This window comes from Pseudopodoces humilis, chromosome 22, assembly GCF_049639895.1.
Source record: "Pseudopodoces humilis isolate 2021_Gansu_Grassland_sample_001 chromosome 22, ASM4963989v1, whole genome shotgun sequence".
Taxonomy (NCBI): domain Eukaryota; kingdom Metazoa; phylum Chordata; class Aves; order Passeriformes; family Paridae; genus Pseudopodoces; species Pseudopodoces humilis.
Window position 1 is genome coordinate 5052793 of NC_142221.1, and position 15098 is coordinate 5067890.

At 43.9% G+C, this 15098-nt stretch overlaps 1 protein-coding gene across 27 annotated transcripts in view; it reads left to right on the plus strand.

Moving 5' to 3' along the window:
- The window catches only part of FNBP1 (formin binding protein 1), a 98561-nt gene continuing 83463 nt past the window's right edge, over positions 1-15098 (plus strand). For 14 of the 27 annotated variants that reach the window (XM_014256274.2, XM_014256275.2, XM_014256277.2 and 11 more), the window contains exon 1: positions 4570-4753. In XM_014256274.2, the coding sequence (XP_014111749.1) occupies positions 4730-4753 (24 nt within the window). In that variant the 5' untranslated portion in view covers positions 4570-4729. Of the gene's footprint in view, positions 128-1124; positions 1252-2896; positions 3031-4568; positions 4754-15098 lie in introns of those variants that run through there. The other 13 variants (XM_088065964.1, XM_088065960.1, XM_014256272.2 and 10 more) reach the window with 3 other exon arrangements.

Sequence of the window (15098 nt, forward strand, 5' to 3'; positions counted from 1 at the left end):
GAAGAATCATCCTTAGTCTGAAGATGATCCCTAGTAATCAGGGATTTTTATGCAACAGAATGCAATTTTTCTGAAGCTCTTTATTGTTTTTTCAATGTTTCTTCACCATTAGGATATTGTAGTAACTGTAAGTTTCCCAATTACCTATACAAAATGAACAAAAAACAGAATTTATAACATGTTTACTTTCTTTGGCTATGCATTTTTCTAAGAATTTGTATGCTAAAAGATGTATATTTCTTCTTTAAATCTCTATCAAGATACAAAGCAGCTTCTGACTGCCATTAATAAGCTGTAACAATATCTTTCATTGTGATATCAATGTGTTTCATTGTAGCTTCCGCACAAGATCATTTTGCTGTAAGTCTGCTGTTTCCAGTATATGCTGTTATTTTTAGCCTGGACATCTTTTTTCTTTACTCCTTAATTGTAACTAAACCTATAATTAGAACTCTTCACAGGATTTTTTTTTTGTTTGTTTGTTTTTTGTGGGTTTTTTTAAGTGTATCATGGACAGCTATCGAGGTTGGATGGAAGGAATCAGCATTGTCAGAAAATCATAATGGAGGAGCAGTCTGCAGGTACAGCTCAGAACAGAATTAACCAGATTGCCATTTTGTTAACATGTTTTGTGAGCCAGGGTACAGTCGTGGAGTGGGGAGGTGACCAAGATAACACAGACCCAGGGCAGGAGCCACCCAAGATCCAGTCCCTGGGGTAAGAGAGAGGAGCAGCCCAGGGGTCAGAGCTGGAAGCAGCCAAAATCGAAGTGATCTGCTGAGTTCAGAGCAATGAGACAGGGGTGAGGCTGAGTTGGGAAGTCCATCTGCAGTTTGGGTGATGGTAACCAAAGTCAGTCATGGTCTCATGATGCCTGGACAGGGACAAGGCAGGTCTGAGATAAGGTCAGATGTGAGCTAGGCTGCATGTCAACAGGATCTGCAGCCAGGCATAGCCTGAGCTGGAACTGGGACCCCCTAAAACACTGGGCAAAGCAACTGGGCTTTCAGGCCAGAGTTTAAATGAAGCTCCTTGATCCATGGGCAGAGGGTGTGGGTGGGGGCCCCAGGTGAAGTTGGCCAGGGCCATTAGGGTTTATCAAGTATTTATCAGGTTTTGATCAGGCTCCTCTGGGCCCTGATGGGGCATTAAAGAGCACTGAGGTCCCTTGTTGTGTGTCTGAGTGATCTGTGTAGTGTTGGAACAGCAGAGAGGAAACAGCTGTGATGATGATGATGGCCTCTAGGAAAGGTGTGTCCTCTTCCTTTCCTGGTGCTGTTTCAGTCTCAGTGTATGAGAGGTTACAAGCAACATCCATGTTCTTTATCTTGGAAGTGGATAATTTGGGTAGAATTGTTAAATCAAAGGGAAGCAGCTGTAAGGGTGATAACTCTGGGGGGAAAGGTACGTCCTCTTCCTGCTATATCCTGGAAACTGGAAGTGCTTGTCCATGCTCTCAGAGTTGTGATTTTTCTTGCTTTGCATAAGTAAACAAACACAGAGTAAAATGGTTTAGACTGAACCATAGTTTACGGATTTATTTTATCTACTATATATGGTTTCTCAATAATTTAGCAGTGAATCTGGCCGTTTTCAAGGGGGATTGGGGTTTAGTAAACAAAGTCCTGGCTTTCTAAAAATGGAATTGCTTCTAGTGGGGTTTTGGAGCTGAATCTGGGAGTGTTCTGAATCATAACAACAGGAGAGATAAACAGAGAATTTACAGGAATAGGCCCATATCTGGATAACAGATCTGCATGGTCTTATTCTCAGCCTGGCTGAGGGAAAATTCCTACCCAGCTTCTGTGGCTCAGATATGGATTGTGCAAACTCAGTGGAGAAGTGCTAGATAATGTAACTTCTAAGTGTAATTTTTAGTTATTTTTTGAGACTGGAACCTACTGAGCTTTCCAGCATCAGCTTTGGCATAAAGGGCTCTTAATGCTCCTGTCATTGCTAATTAAATTAGTAATTAGGGACCAACCAAGCTGCAGGCCCCGTTGTTTCAGGCACTGCACAACTGAAAGTAATAATGTAAGTGCAGTCCCTGCCTTGGAGAGTTTCAGGCTAAACAATAAAGGCAGTTATATAAAAAATAGGGGAAAATCCTGTTCTTGAAACATCTAGAATTTTTATTTTTTTTTTTTAGATTTTGTCTTGAGCCTCTGTCCACAGAAATTTTGATAACTTGTAATAGTTTTGGGCATGGTTTGTTCTAATGTACCATCATAATACAAAACTTGTATTTCTGGCCTTTATCTCCCTGGAACTGGCGGAGCATTTCTATCTCTCGCTGTGGACAGGTTTCCCTGCCCATGCTGGTGTAACAGGTTTGCCCTGTTCCCCTCCCAGCTCTTTCTGCAAAAGGAAATTCCACACAAACTTAGCTCAGATGATACCAGTGCTGCTTTCTGTTTTTGTACTTCTTTTTCTGCCCCTATTTGTGGGTTACGTTCTCAAAAAGTCGTGATGCAACTGTGCTGTCTGGTTTTGCAATGTGTCCTGGGTGGATGTAGGGCTAAAGATGGTGGTCTGGGAGCCTGTGGAAGTACAGGCCCTTGGAAGACTGTGGTTGTGCTTCAGGCAGCAGGGCAGGCTTGGATATTCAAATATGTTGGCAGCAGAAGGAAGAACTATTCTAAAATGAGCTGAACAGGGTGTCTCTTAGTTGTTATGAAGTCAGCCCTTTAAAGTAATAACTTTTAATGATGAACAAAAGCACTGCCTGTTGTGTCTCTCTTCAAAGACAGCTGTGTGAGGAGCAGCACTCTCCCCTCATGTTCAAATCAATGGAACTTGGATAAAAATAAATGCCATTCTGTTATTAACATAACATTTGTCTTCATTGTTGTTCAAAATGTTGGAATTGCTTAATGTGTTTTTCTTCCTCATGTAGGGTAGCAGCCAAGCATCAGTGGAAGAAGTGCATTAATCTAGGGGAGATAATGCTTCTTGTAGCAGCTGGTCAATTTTTATCTTCTCACATCAAAAGCATCTCCACCGTGTATGAACAGAAGCCTTTTACCTCAGGTGAATTAATATGCTTTCCTTTTTTATTCCCCCCACAAAAATATCTCATGAATAGATACAGCAATAAATATATCAGTCTAAAGCTCTTTTTACATTTGTTGTAGCTGAAAAGCAGCACTGCAAAATGAGATTGACACAGCTCAAATAAATGACACAGAGGAAGAGGATCACAAAATAAATATTCTTCTGGCAAGGAAATGAGCTATTTTCTGCAAGGCCTGTGTAATTGCTACAATAACCCACATTTATGTGAAGGCAGATAATTTGGTTATTTTTCTGCTTGCTTCTTGAGCATTTTGGTGACAGATGGTGGATTTAATATTCTTGGATTTGGGTTATTTTGGGGGTGAGGGATGTATATACTGCTTAGCTGAGTTAGAAGTCAGCCCTTGCAGTGAATTCACATAATTAATTCAGTTGGAAAAGACCTCTGAGGTCATTGAGTCCAACCTGTGACCAATCCCTATTGTCAGTCAGACCATGGCATTGAGTGCCACATGCAGTTTTTTCTTTAACACCTCCGGCGATGGCGACTCCACCACCTCCCTGGGTAGCTCATGACAATATCTAATCACCCTTTATATGAAGAAATTCCTCCCGATGTCCAACCCGAACCACACATGACACAGCCTCAAGGGGTCTAAGGCAGTGGGTTCTCTCCCTTTCTAGGGCCCTCACCTCCTTTACAAATGCCCAAAGCAGGAACATTTGCTTGAAAAACAGCCTCACCTGGCTCGGGGAGAGGGTGGTAAGAGGCAGGGAAGGGCACCTGAGAGTGGGTGGGACTGGGATCACCACCTCTGTACTCAGCACAGGTGAGGCATCTCAAACACTGCATTCAGTTTTGGGTCCTTCATTTGGAAAAAGGACATTGAGATCCTGGAGCGTATCCAGCAAAGGGAGTTCTAAAACTTGCACAGAATCGTACCATAGTTAGGGTTAGAAGGGGCCTTTAAAGGCCATCCAGTCCAACCTCCTGCAATGAAAAAGGACCTCTTCAATCGTAACAAATTGCTCAGAGCCCTGTCCAACCTGGCCTTGAGTGTTTCCAGGGATGGAGCCTCCACCACCTCTCTGGGCAACCTCTGCCATGCTGATAATTCTGTGATCAGGACGGGAAAGCCTCCTCCACCTGTCCGACACCCTTTCCTTAGCGACCCCCTCTTTCTACTGATCCCCGCTCCTCCACTGCTGCCCATTCCCCAGAGACCCGCGTTCTTCATTCATCGCCGCTTCCCCATTGACGCCGGTTCCCCAGCGACCGCCGCTCCCCATTATCTCCGCTCCCCAGCGATAACCCGCATTGCCGTCGTTCTTCACTGGCTGCCGCTCCCCACCGATGCCCTTCTCCCGCCCGGATCCCCCTTTTCCCCGCGGATCTCCTTTCCCCCCGGCCCCGCCGCCGCCCCGCGCTCCCCTCGCGGCCGGGCCGCGCCTGCGCTCCTCCGGCGGGGCCGCCCCCCCGCGCCAGCCGCGGCGGCCCCGCGCCTGCGCAGCCCGGAGCTGTCAGTCGCGCCCCCGCCCCGCGCCGCCCGGGCCATTTTGCGGCGCGATGAGGCGGGAGCGGCGGTGAGAAGCGCCCGTCCCGCCCGCTCCGCTCGCACCGCCGGGCACGGCCCTCCCCAGGGCGAACACAGACAGCCAGGGGACAGCGACACCCCCAGCGCCCCCCGCCCGCCCCCTCAGCGCCGGCGGAGCCATGAGCTGGGGCACGGAGCTGTGGGTGAGTGCGAGCGCGGGGGGAGCGGGGCTGCGGGAGCCGCACCGGGGTATAACGGTCCGTGCCCGGGGCCGGCGCGGGGAGCCGGCTTCGCTCCGTGCCGGCACCTCGGCGCTGCTCAGCCCGGGGGTGCCCCCCGCTCCGGAAAGTTTCATGTGCAGCCTCCGGAGAGAAATCCCAGTGGAGGTTCAGGAGTTTGATTTAATTTTACTGAAGGAATTAAAAAAAAAAAAAAAAAAGGCTCTGTAGCACGAAAAAAGCGGCGGCGGCTGGGGAGCGGAGGGAGGCTCGCAGCGGAGCGTGGGGTGGGTTTTGTGTGTGGCTGCTGCGGGAGGCTCTGAGGTGGATCTATGGACAGGGGGTCCGGTTTCAGGAGAGGGAGCTGCAGGGAAGAAAAGCCAGATGATAGAATTTCCTGCCGCTGCTGTTGAGGGGCTTCTCTCCACGCTGGATCTGAAGGACGGAGATTTTTACGAGAAGAGTTTTGTGTTGTGTGTAAATAAAGCAGGTTTTAATGGTGCAGAGGGTTTCAATGTATTGAGCTTCTTGATGCTTTTGGTGAGAACCTGGAAAGTATAAATGCATTTGGTTTACGGTGGAACGTTAATGGAAGCTGTCGGACTGTTAAAAGGAATTAGAAGTGGGCAATAGCGATGTGAAGCGGTCCCTTGCTAAAGAGAAGAAATAAGGCAAGGGAGATAAAAGAAGTCTGGGAAGGCAGAAGAGCTGTTCCACATATTCAATCACAAAGAGGACATGGTGCAGCCATGTTTGATGGTGGAGCATGGGAGCAAACCTGCTGGGTCTGGGAGGGCTGGTACCCGCGGGCAGGAGGCTGTGGAGCAGCTCTCCCCTGAGTGCTGGGACATGAAACACCTTGGGACGAATCTGTGCTCGGGAGGAGGGGAAAGGGGGAAACGGAAACGGTGTTTTGAATGAAGTCAAGAATAAGTGGCAGAGGGTCATCTGGATTGTAAAGCACTGCAGGATTCTCTCCTGTAGTCATGTGTTTGTGGCTGGTAACCGTTGTGGGTTGAGATGAAAATATATCTGAGCTTTTGAGCTGGCTGTTGTAGAAATGGTTATTTTAGATGTGCTAATTGCTGTCCTTTCTGGGTGCATTCCTGGCCCGCTCTGGCAGGCAGTTCAGTATCCCGTTTTGCTGTGACATTGGAGTCATGTTTTAGCCAGATCTTTGCAGTAAATTAGGGAGCAACTGCTGACCGGGAGAGGTTATTTTGGTGTGTTTTTATATGTCATAGAAAGAAAGGTGATAAATGCTGGTGAAATAGTGTAGAGATTGATTCATCAGTATATGACCAGGTCTGCTGCATGGGAATGTTTCTGGGAGAACCTGCAGTTGCCTCCTTTTTCTGCATCTTGGATGCTTTGGGAGGAGACTGAATGGCATGGAATTAAAATAAGAGGCAGTATAATTTGACAATTTGGACACTGGAAAATAAATTCTGAATTCTCAAAAGGAACTTTTCTTTTTTTTGCATTCCTGAACTGCAGGCAATACTGAGGTGTTCCTGAACCAGAACGGTAGTAGAGAGTAGTGACTATAAATAGTTCTTGTTCTATGTAGTGTTTGTAGGGGCGTGTGCGTGTGTGCAGCCATATATATCTTCTGCAACAGTTATAAATTGCTTTTGTAACATTTTTTTATGAGAAAATTTTGTTTCTGAAATTGACTTCAGCAGCAACAAAGTATCTTTTTTTTCCTGTCCTCAATGTAGCATTCTGAGAAATGTAGCAGGTTACTGAGGAAAAGGGTTGGACTAAGAGAATAAATGATTCTAGATACAAATTTGGCAGGAGTTGTTCCATTTTAATTTGGGCAGAGCTCTGAAAACACATCGGTTTCCAGCGCTCTGGGTATTTAGGCCAAAACAGTGATTTCTCACTCTGTGTTCTCCCTTTCGTTGGAAAGAAAACCACAAAAACACCCTATATTTAATACATGCCACCTTATTTTGTTGATTATGGCATTTCTTTTTTAAACAAAATTAAATTTCCATTTACCTTAGAACTTAGTTGCTTTTTTTTTTTTAATGGGTTTTCAGGAGCAGGTGTGGTAAGCAGCAAATGCCTGTTCTACATGTGACTCATATGTGGTTTGAAGGGCTGAAAGTTGAAGCAAAAGCAAGTGTTTTTAATTGTAGCTCAGAAATTTGCTAGAAAAATCATCAATTTGCTAGAAAAATCACCAGTGTTTGATCAGGCTTGACTTGCAACCAGTATCTCTGATCTACCAGGCTTGCATGAGTGTTCATGATTCACCCCTTTAAATATAGCAAAGAAGTAAAATCGAGCTTGCTTTTTAGAGCTCATAGAATGTTAATGTACTTGGAGTTATGTAGAATTTCTGTTCATTCCTTGGGGGAGAAAAAGCCTGGTTGCAGAAAGCCTCATACTTCAGAAGCAATAAAATCCCTTTGGCAACATGTGAGTTGTTCCCAAAACAGGCTTTTAGCCTTGTGCTGTGCCAAGAGTGTATCCGGTGCCTTTGGGTTGCAAATCCTATTGCCAAGTTCCTACTGATATTTCACTTGATTCTGGACTTTGAGTAACATCTCAAGATTGTCCCTGTGAGCATAAATGGATCCATAACCAGCAGAATTATTAGATGTCCTAATGCAGCATTTATATTCTGTATGAGGTGGAATGCTGGGGGTAATGAGATCATCTGGGGCCTCCCAGCAATCCGGTGTTGCAGAACAAACCTGGAGGTCTCATATAACCCTGCTTGCAGCTTCTGTCCACCCAAACCCTGCAGAATTCTTTCTGCCTGTTACACTCCAAACGTTCAGGAGCAGAGGAGGAGGCAGCAGGTTAAGGACAAAGTGCGGCCACAGCACCAAAACATTTTGTTTTTCACCTGAGTTCAAGAGTGCGTTAAGGGCTGACAGGTAGGAGGGTGTAGTACATATTGATTTCACGTCTGATTCTTGAAACTGGCGGTGTTTTCTAAATACTTAACAAGTGGAAGTGATAAGCAAAAGTTATTTGGGGTGCACAGGCCTGACTTGCACCTTCAGGGCTATGCTTTGGGGACAACGGGCTATAAAAAGCACACTTGGATCTCCTTCACCTTTTTCTTCTTTTGGCTAATGGGAAAGAACATGAAGCATGGCACCCACAGCTCTTCTGAAGGGTACTTGAGTGGGTAAAATCAGAAGTGTGTGCCACACTTCCCACCAGTGTCCTTTTGTGTGGTATGAAGCCCTTGAAACAAGTGGGATTATATTGCAAACTGAGCTGAAACCAATCTCGGCACTTTGGTGCTTGTGTTCAGGACAGAAAAAGCTGTGGCTGCATGGATGGTATATTGAATAGAATGAACCTTCTTGATTGTGACATTTGGTACAGGATGTAGTTTGGAGACTTATGTGTAAGTTTGTGGTTAGGTGATCCAGGAAAAATTCTGCCTTTTCAAAACGCTGTCACAGCACATCAGGTGCAGCTGGCAAAGTGATTGAATGTGGAAGGTTTTATCTTTTTGTTATGAATGTTTCTGAGGTGCAGACGCTGTGGGTTTGATGCTGCAGGGTTTTTTTTTCCACATTCAGTGTAAAATTTTAAAAAAAGCCTGGGGAGGGAGGTGATTTAATCAAGTTTTACTTTGACCTTTGTGAAAGCTGGGTGGCTGCTAACAGCTGTCACTGTCCTTTCAGCCTGGGAGAAGGTGGATATTCAGTATTTGCACGGGTCTTAATTTGCTGCCCTGATGCTCTGTTGGCCAACTCTTGACGGAAGCACTACTTTGGGGACCACACCTTTTGTTTATAGGGTGTTCCAGTGTGCTTTACTGTGAAATCACATGGTTTGTGGATATGGTTTTTTTTGCTTTTAAAAGTTTATTCCACATGAACTCTGAGGACTTAAAGGCCCCCTTGCTATTTGTAACTGCTAAACCGTTTCCTCTTTCAGTACTCATGCCTCTATTTCATCAGCAGAATTTGTGTTTAAACAGCTGTAATCTTGCATTTCTGCAATTCGCTTGAACGCAGCATTGTTCTTCAATAGCATTTGCAATATATGGGTGTTGCATGTGCTGGTGACTCACATTTGGAAGCCACCTGGAATACCTGGGTGATTTTGACCTTGGCGGCATTGCACAGTGTGCGTGCATAATGGGCACAGTAGTCCAATGTGATCTCAAATGAAAACCCTGTTTCCTTCTGCTTGTAGGAGCATCTGCAGAGCTGGATCTAGGTTTGATGTATTGATCCTTGAGCCGACATCCAGTTTTATTGTATGCAGCATTGGAGCTGATTGCAGACAGTAGAAATTGTGTGTCATCCCACCCATCCCATTCTTACACCTCCTACAGCCCTCACCCCCCAAGCTCTTTGGGTTTGGGTGTTAAGTGCTGTTTTCCAAGACTTAAAAGAGAAGGAAATGGTGTCTGATGGGAAAAGGACGCAGGTAATTAGTCTTGCATGATAAGTCATAGGTTAACTCTGATGAGCTGAGAGTTTCCATTATGGGCCTAACCTTCACAGGTGGGTGGGTGAATTGTTGGCAGCTTAGACAATCTTCTCCTGTGGTAATGGCAAATGCTTTTCTGAAACGTGTATTTTATTCTAAATTTGCTGTGAAACTTACTTGATGCCATTCAGACAACTCCCAGAGGCAGAGCTGGGTATCCCTGGCCCTTTTTTTTTGTGTCTGCTTCATAAAAACTTGTTTCCTGTTTAGTAATATGTTAAAACTTTTGTATATTTCAAGGAATTTTACCCACAAAAATATGCTATAAAAGCACCCTAAGAGCAAATACAGTGAAAGGCTGAGGTCAGTAGTGAATGCTTCGTATTTTTAATTTTTGCTTGGTTATTCTAAAGTTCTTAGTAAAAGTTGTGCGGAGAGTGCTGGAGATGGGCACTTCAAAGCAAAACACACTTTTTATTAGTTAAGTAGTATTAGTTTAGTATTCTGCATAGTTATTTGGACAGTTTTGAGGCAGCAAAATTATCTGACATTAACATCCCCTTATTTCACAGTGGCTCTCTCGCTGTTTTAAGTGGTCAGCCTGTATATGCAGATTAGTGAGTGAGAAATAGTTTATAGAAGCTGAGTCATTACAGAGTATCTGCATTCTGCAGCTCACACCTTTGGGTGCATGCCCAGCTCAGGGTGGGATTCGGGGCTGCTGCAGCCTCTGTGCACATGCATTGTAAAGAACTATCAGAGTCCTTTTCATGAGCTTAAAAAGAGATTTTATTTTTTTAAAACTTTGTGTTGTGTGGGGGCTGCCCTGCTGCTCCCAGGAGGTGGCTGGGAGGAGAATGGGGTTATGTGAGAGGTCCCTGGTATAACCCATTGGCACCTCCAGGCACCAGGAGCAGAAAGATTCCCTTTTGGTACCTGAAGAGCTGCTGGGACTTTAATGTTTGAATGTCTGAGTAATTTCGTTTACAATTCTGATTTGCTTTACGAACGAAAATTTCTATAATGTTGTCAAACGACCTATTCTCGTATTTCCTACCTATTCATTAAAGAATGAGGGATTTACAGTCCCCCATTACGGTTCAGTGTGAGTCAAGACTTGCAGAATTCAGTGTTTTCCCTTCCAGCCGTATTGTGGCTGCTCAAGATCCCCCGCTTCCTTGAACCATATGGGGAAGGCAGTCAAACAGAGCCGATGTTTTTCTGGACTCTTTGCAGCTCATTAGTGTTACTCATGTTGTGAAACATTCTTTTACAGCAGAATTTCAAAAGCTGTAAAACACTCTTTTAAAGCAGAATTTCAAAAGCTGAATTCCACATAAAGAGTAAGAGCCACTGCTGCACTGCCACTGTAACTTAATAACCTGCTTTACATTATTGCCTTTGATTGCTGGACAGGTAACCTGCTAATGAATTTTTGGAAATTCACTTTCATCCTGTTTGAAATACTGCTGCTGAGATTGGTTATACATTGAACCCAGTCCAGCTGTCAAAATCCAATGGTTTGTTGTGTTTCCTTAGTGTTAGTGTAAATATTTTTAAATAACTTCCCCCTTCAGTATAATTGTACGCTTCAGATGAAACTTCTCTTCTTCCTTTCACCTCTAGAAACTGTTTTTCTATTTTTTTTTATTTTTTTTTTCCTGAAAACAGTAAGCTGGTTAAATTGGTAAAGCACTGCTGTCTCTTGGCGTTTTGCAGTCTTTGCCATTCTTTTAAATCAATGGCTTTGGCTCTAAAATAGAAAACAGTGGGAAAAAAAAAATATATATATATTGTATGTATGTACAGGATATGATGCTTTTAGTCTTTCTTCTCAAGCAGGTGTGGTGGGCTGGTTTGGATCCCTTTGGAATTTAACACGATCACTCTGTTTCTGTGTTGCCTGGAGACAACCTTATTAACCTGGTCAATAATTTCTTTCGTCTCTGTTTATTAAGAATGGCTTTTTGGCATAATTAAATTGTTTATTTTTGCATCTAAAAATGGAAAAAAAAACTGTAGAAGGGCTTCTAGATTAACTCTTCTGTAAGTAAAGTGCAGGAATGAAATATTGTTTGTCTGGTGTTCATTGCTGATCACTGAAGCAGATCATGTTGTAAACCATGTAAAGAAACGATTCTGTTGCAATGTTGTCCTTAATTTATTTGAGGAAGAGTCAGCCTAATTGGCAAAACAGTTAAAAGAACAACAGCAATCCCCCAGATGCCCTCAGAAACCCTGTAAAGCAATAAACTTGAAAAGGAATCAGTTGGGAATTAATGTCTGGTTCAGAAGGATGGTTCCCAATGAGCTACCAAGTCACCCAGATAGTCCTTAATCCTGAGGAAATCCCAGAGTGGATTCTTCTGCTTGTTGTAGCTGAAATAATATAGATTTCTTCCGTTAAATGTGTCACTTGGCCATCTCTTGTTCAGTGTTTTTCAAGAGTTTCTGTTTGGTACCTAAAATGTTTTTATAAAGTTCTGCCCTTGCAGTGGGGCTGGTGTAAGTGCTACCAGTACCATTCATTCCCTGAAGGGAAAGGGTCATTTGTCATGTTTAGATTTACTCCTCTGGGAGTAGCAGATACAATATCTCTCATAAATTATTAATTTTACAGTTAAAAAAAAATAATTTAATTGCTCTGAGTCTGTGGATGTGCAGGTAAAGGAGTGCTACCTATGTGATGAGAAGAATCATCTCACAAGGATTCTGAGCATATTCCTTATTCCTAGCTGCACTCATGGAGATTTTGCTCCAATTAACACCAAGAAATTGCTTATTTGGTGCCCTGGACAGTTTTCTTTGTCTCAGACTCTATTCTAAACTGAGCTGGCAGCCCTTAATTTTGAAAATGTATTTAAGATTTTTTGTTCAAATCATCTATTTTCTGCTGTTTAATTTTTTTTCCATTTAAGGGTGCTCAGGCTGCAGTTTTCCTCTTTCTGTGCCTGCCTCATGCTTTTTCTGTTTCAGAGCAGTCAGGATCATTCAGTTATTACCAGGGCAAACATATTGCACATGCTGAACACGGTGCCTCTTTGGTTTTGGAGAGCTGTAGCACTCCCATTTATTGGAGCAAGGTTTTGAAATTTGACGGACAGAAGCTGTTGAACAGGGATATGCCTGCTGATGTTGTTGAGAAAATATTCCTCAATTAGGCAAACCTGTAAGTCCTTGGAAAAATACCACTTTGCCTGTACTCAGTAAAGATGTTATTGACCAAATCTTCCTGGGTGCTGGCTGTGTTTTGGCCTTGGAGGGATTTTTGTGGGGCAAGATGAGGTCACCCACAGAATAACCGAAGGTGGCTCAGGCTGGTCCTTGCAGGAGAGCAGCCAGGCTTCCCATGGCATGGCTGCTCGAGGCCAGGGCGGAGCTGGGCAGCCAGCTCTTCTCTCAGGCTCCTTTGTTGGCACCCAGTGGCACAGGGGGAGAAGCTGGCTGGAGGACAGTTCTGGATGGGTGGGATCTGGGCTGTGTGATGGAAGGACAGCGTGGGTCAGTGAGCAGGGGGAAAGCATGGCTGCACCAAGTCAAGGTAAAGATCCCTCTGACCACTTTTATTCTTTGTTCATAGCAGCAAACCGGTTCTTCTGTTGTCATGGACTGGTTCTTGTTACACTCACCTGAGGGTGAGTGAGGTGTGTGGTCAGAGAGGAAACCACCTGATTCAGGAGACTGAATGTGGAGAAGGAGGACTTGAGATCACACCAGGATCTAGTTACAGACAGCTGGGTCTGCTTGCTAGGAAGTGTTCCTGTGATGGAAGTGCCAGGAATGATGGAGAGGGTCATTTGAAGAGAGATAATTCAAATTGGCAGTTCTGACAGTGAGTGAATAAGGACTAGTAGGGCAAAGGAAACTGCAGAAATGAGCTCAGGAGGGGAAAATTAATTTAAAGAAAGAAAACAAGGAACCAGTCAGTAACAAGGAAACAGCTTGGATAAAAGCACATGAGCAGGGCTGGGCTCTGGGCAGGCCGGGTGGGATTGTGAGTTGCTGTCAGACTGGATGTGCAATGGGATTAGTGCATTAGGAACCACAAGTCAAGAGTTTGATGGGATCAGGAGAAAGTATAGTGGGTGCACAAGGTGAAGGAATAAGCATGGAGCAAAGGATGAGGATTAGATAAGGAGTAAAGCAGAAAAGTAGTGCAGAGACCTAGCAGCCCTCTTTTGGCTTTGTATATTTCTATTTTATGTGGCTTTTTCCATGTCATGTTTAAGTGGAGTTGATGTACTGATTACAGTGTATATGCATTGATTTCTGTGGTTGCACTTTGCGTCTTTACTTACTGTGGAAGAATATTTGACAACATCCCCAAATAAAAGCTTTTTCCAGAACTTTGTGCACTGCTGTTTTTCATTCACTCATTCTGTGCAGAAAGCCTGAAGGAATTTTTTAGCAAATAAGTTCAAAATATGTTTAGATAATATTTTTCACTTCGCATTATACTCTCTTAGGCAGAGAGAAGTGCTTTAGCACTTTTATCTTGTATTTACAAAAAGAAAAAAATGATTGGCATGGAGCAGGGAGTGAATGGAAGTGTGTTTTCTCAAACAGAAGTTAAATGGGGAAGAGAAATATTTCTTTCCCTCTCGAGGGCTGTTGATCTGTCAAATGTGGGTCTTACAGGAGTGGTGTTCATTAAGAGAGTGTAACTCAGGTTTTGCTGTAGTAAAAGAAAAGCTGGCAGTAGATGATCAGGGAGGGCTGCGATAGAGCACTACATAAATATTTTTTCACCCATCCTGGCTCTTTCTCCCAAATATAACAGTCTGAGATCCTTTTGCTCATATGTAGTCACTGGAAAAGCCTAAAAATAAAGGGTGAGAGGAAAGGGTTATATGTGCTGGTCAAAAGCCTTTATTTCCTTACAAGTCTCTGGAGCTGTGGAACATCTGGGTTTCACACAGGATGCTTTTGGCATGTGTTTGTAAGTTAACATGCAAAAGCTAAAAAACTGCACAGCTTTGCTTCAGTTTTTGGTGTGCAAAACAACTCCTAAGCAAATGTTGCAGTGATGGAAATATCGGTTAGGGGTTCCTCTGTTGCTTTGCACCGTCATCAGCTGATCTGAGAGGCTCCATCCTCCCAAAGTACTGCCAGGCTGACCACCAGGATCAAGGCATCCACACAGATTATGGTTGCATGCTCTACCTGAAACCCAAATTTGCACCAGCCGACTCTTTAGGTAGTGAGAATGCATCTCACATGACATGTGTGACTTGGTGCCTGTTTAAATCAGTGCCCTGGGGATTTACAGCCTTATTTTTGGAAAGTGGGGGCTAGCTAGGTTCCAGCTCTATTTAAAGATAAAATCAAGTGTCTGGCTGTGTGGCTGCATGTGTCTTTCTGAGATGTGTTGGAGGAGCCCAAGAGACCATGCTGGAGGTGGGTAGGCGCTTGCATCCATTCCTGGTATGTGTGAGCATCTCCCACCACCTCCTCCTCTGGGTAACTGTGGGCTGGTTTTATTTTTGCATTGTGGTTCCTATTCTGATTCTTGTCTGCATCATCCTTTTACCTATATTATGTATAAAATTGCTAGAAACCTCATTTTTCAGAGGTTCAGTATGATTGACATGAGATGATCTTGAAATAGGAAAGCTGTAATTGTTGAAAAATGACAATTTTTGCTAGAAAATGTGCTGGTTTAAAACACATGCACCTAATTTAGGCATCATTGGAGACTGGGTCTGCATAGTTGTCACTCTTGGAAAATATACAGTCTTGAACAGAAAGATATCTCAGTGCCAACATTTAATGGTTGAGAGCGTGTGTTGAATTGTTCTGCTAACAAAAACCTTTGCTGAGCTAAACAATACAAATATAAATATTCCACTTGCCTGTTAGCAGTTGAGTTGAAGTACCCGATGGCTGGGAACAGCATGACAGAATGGTGTGCTCC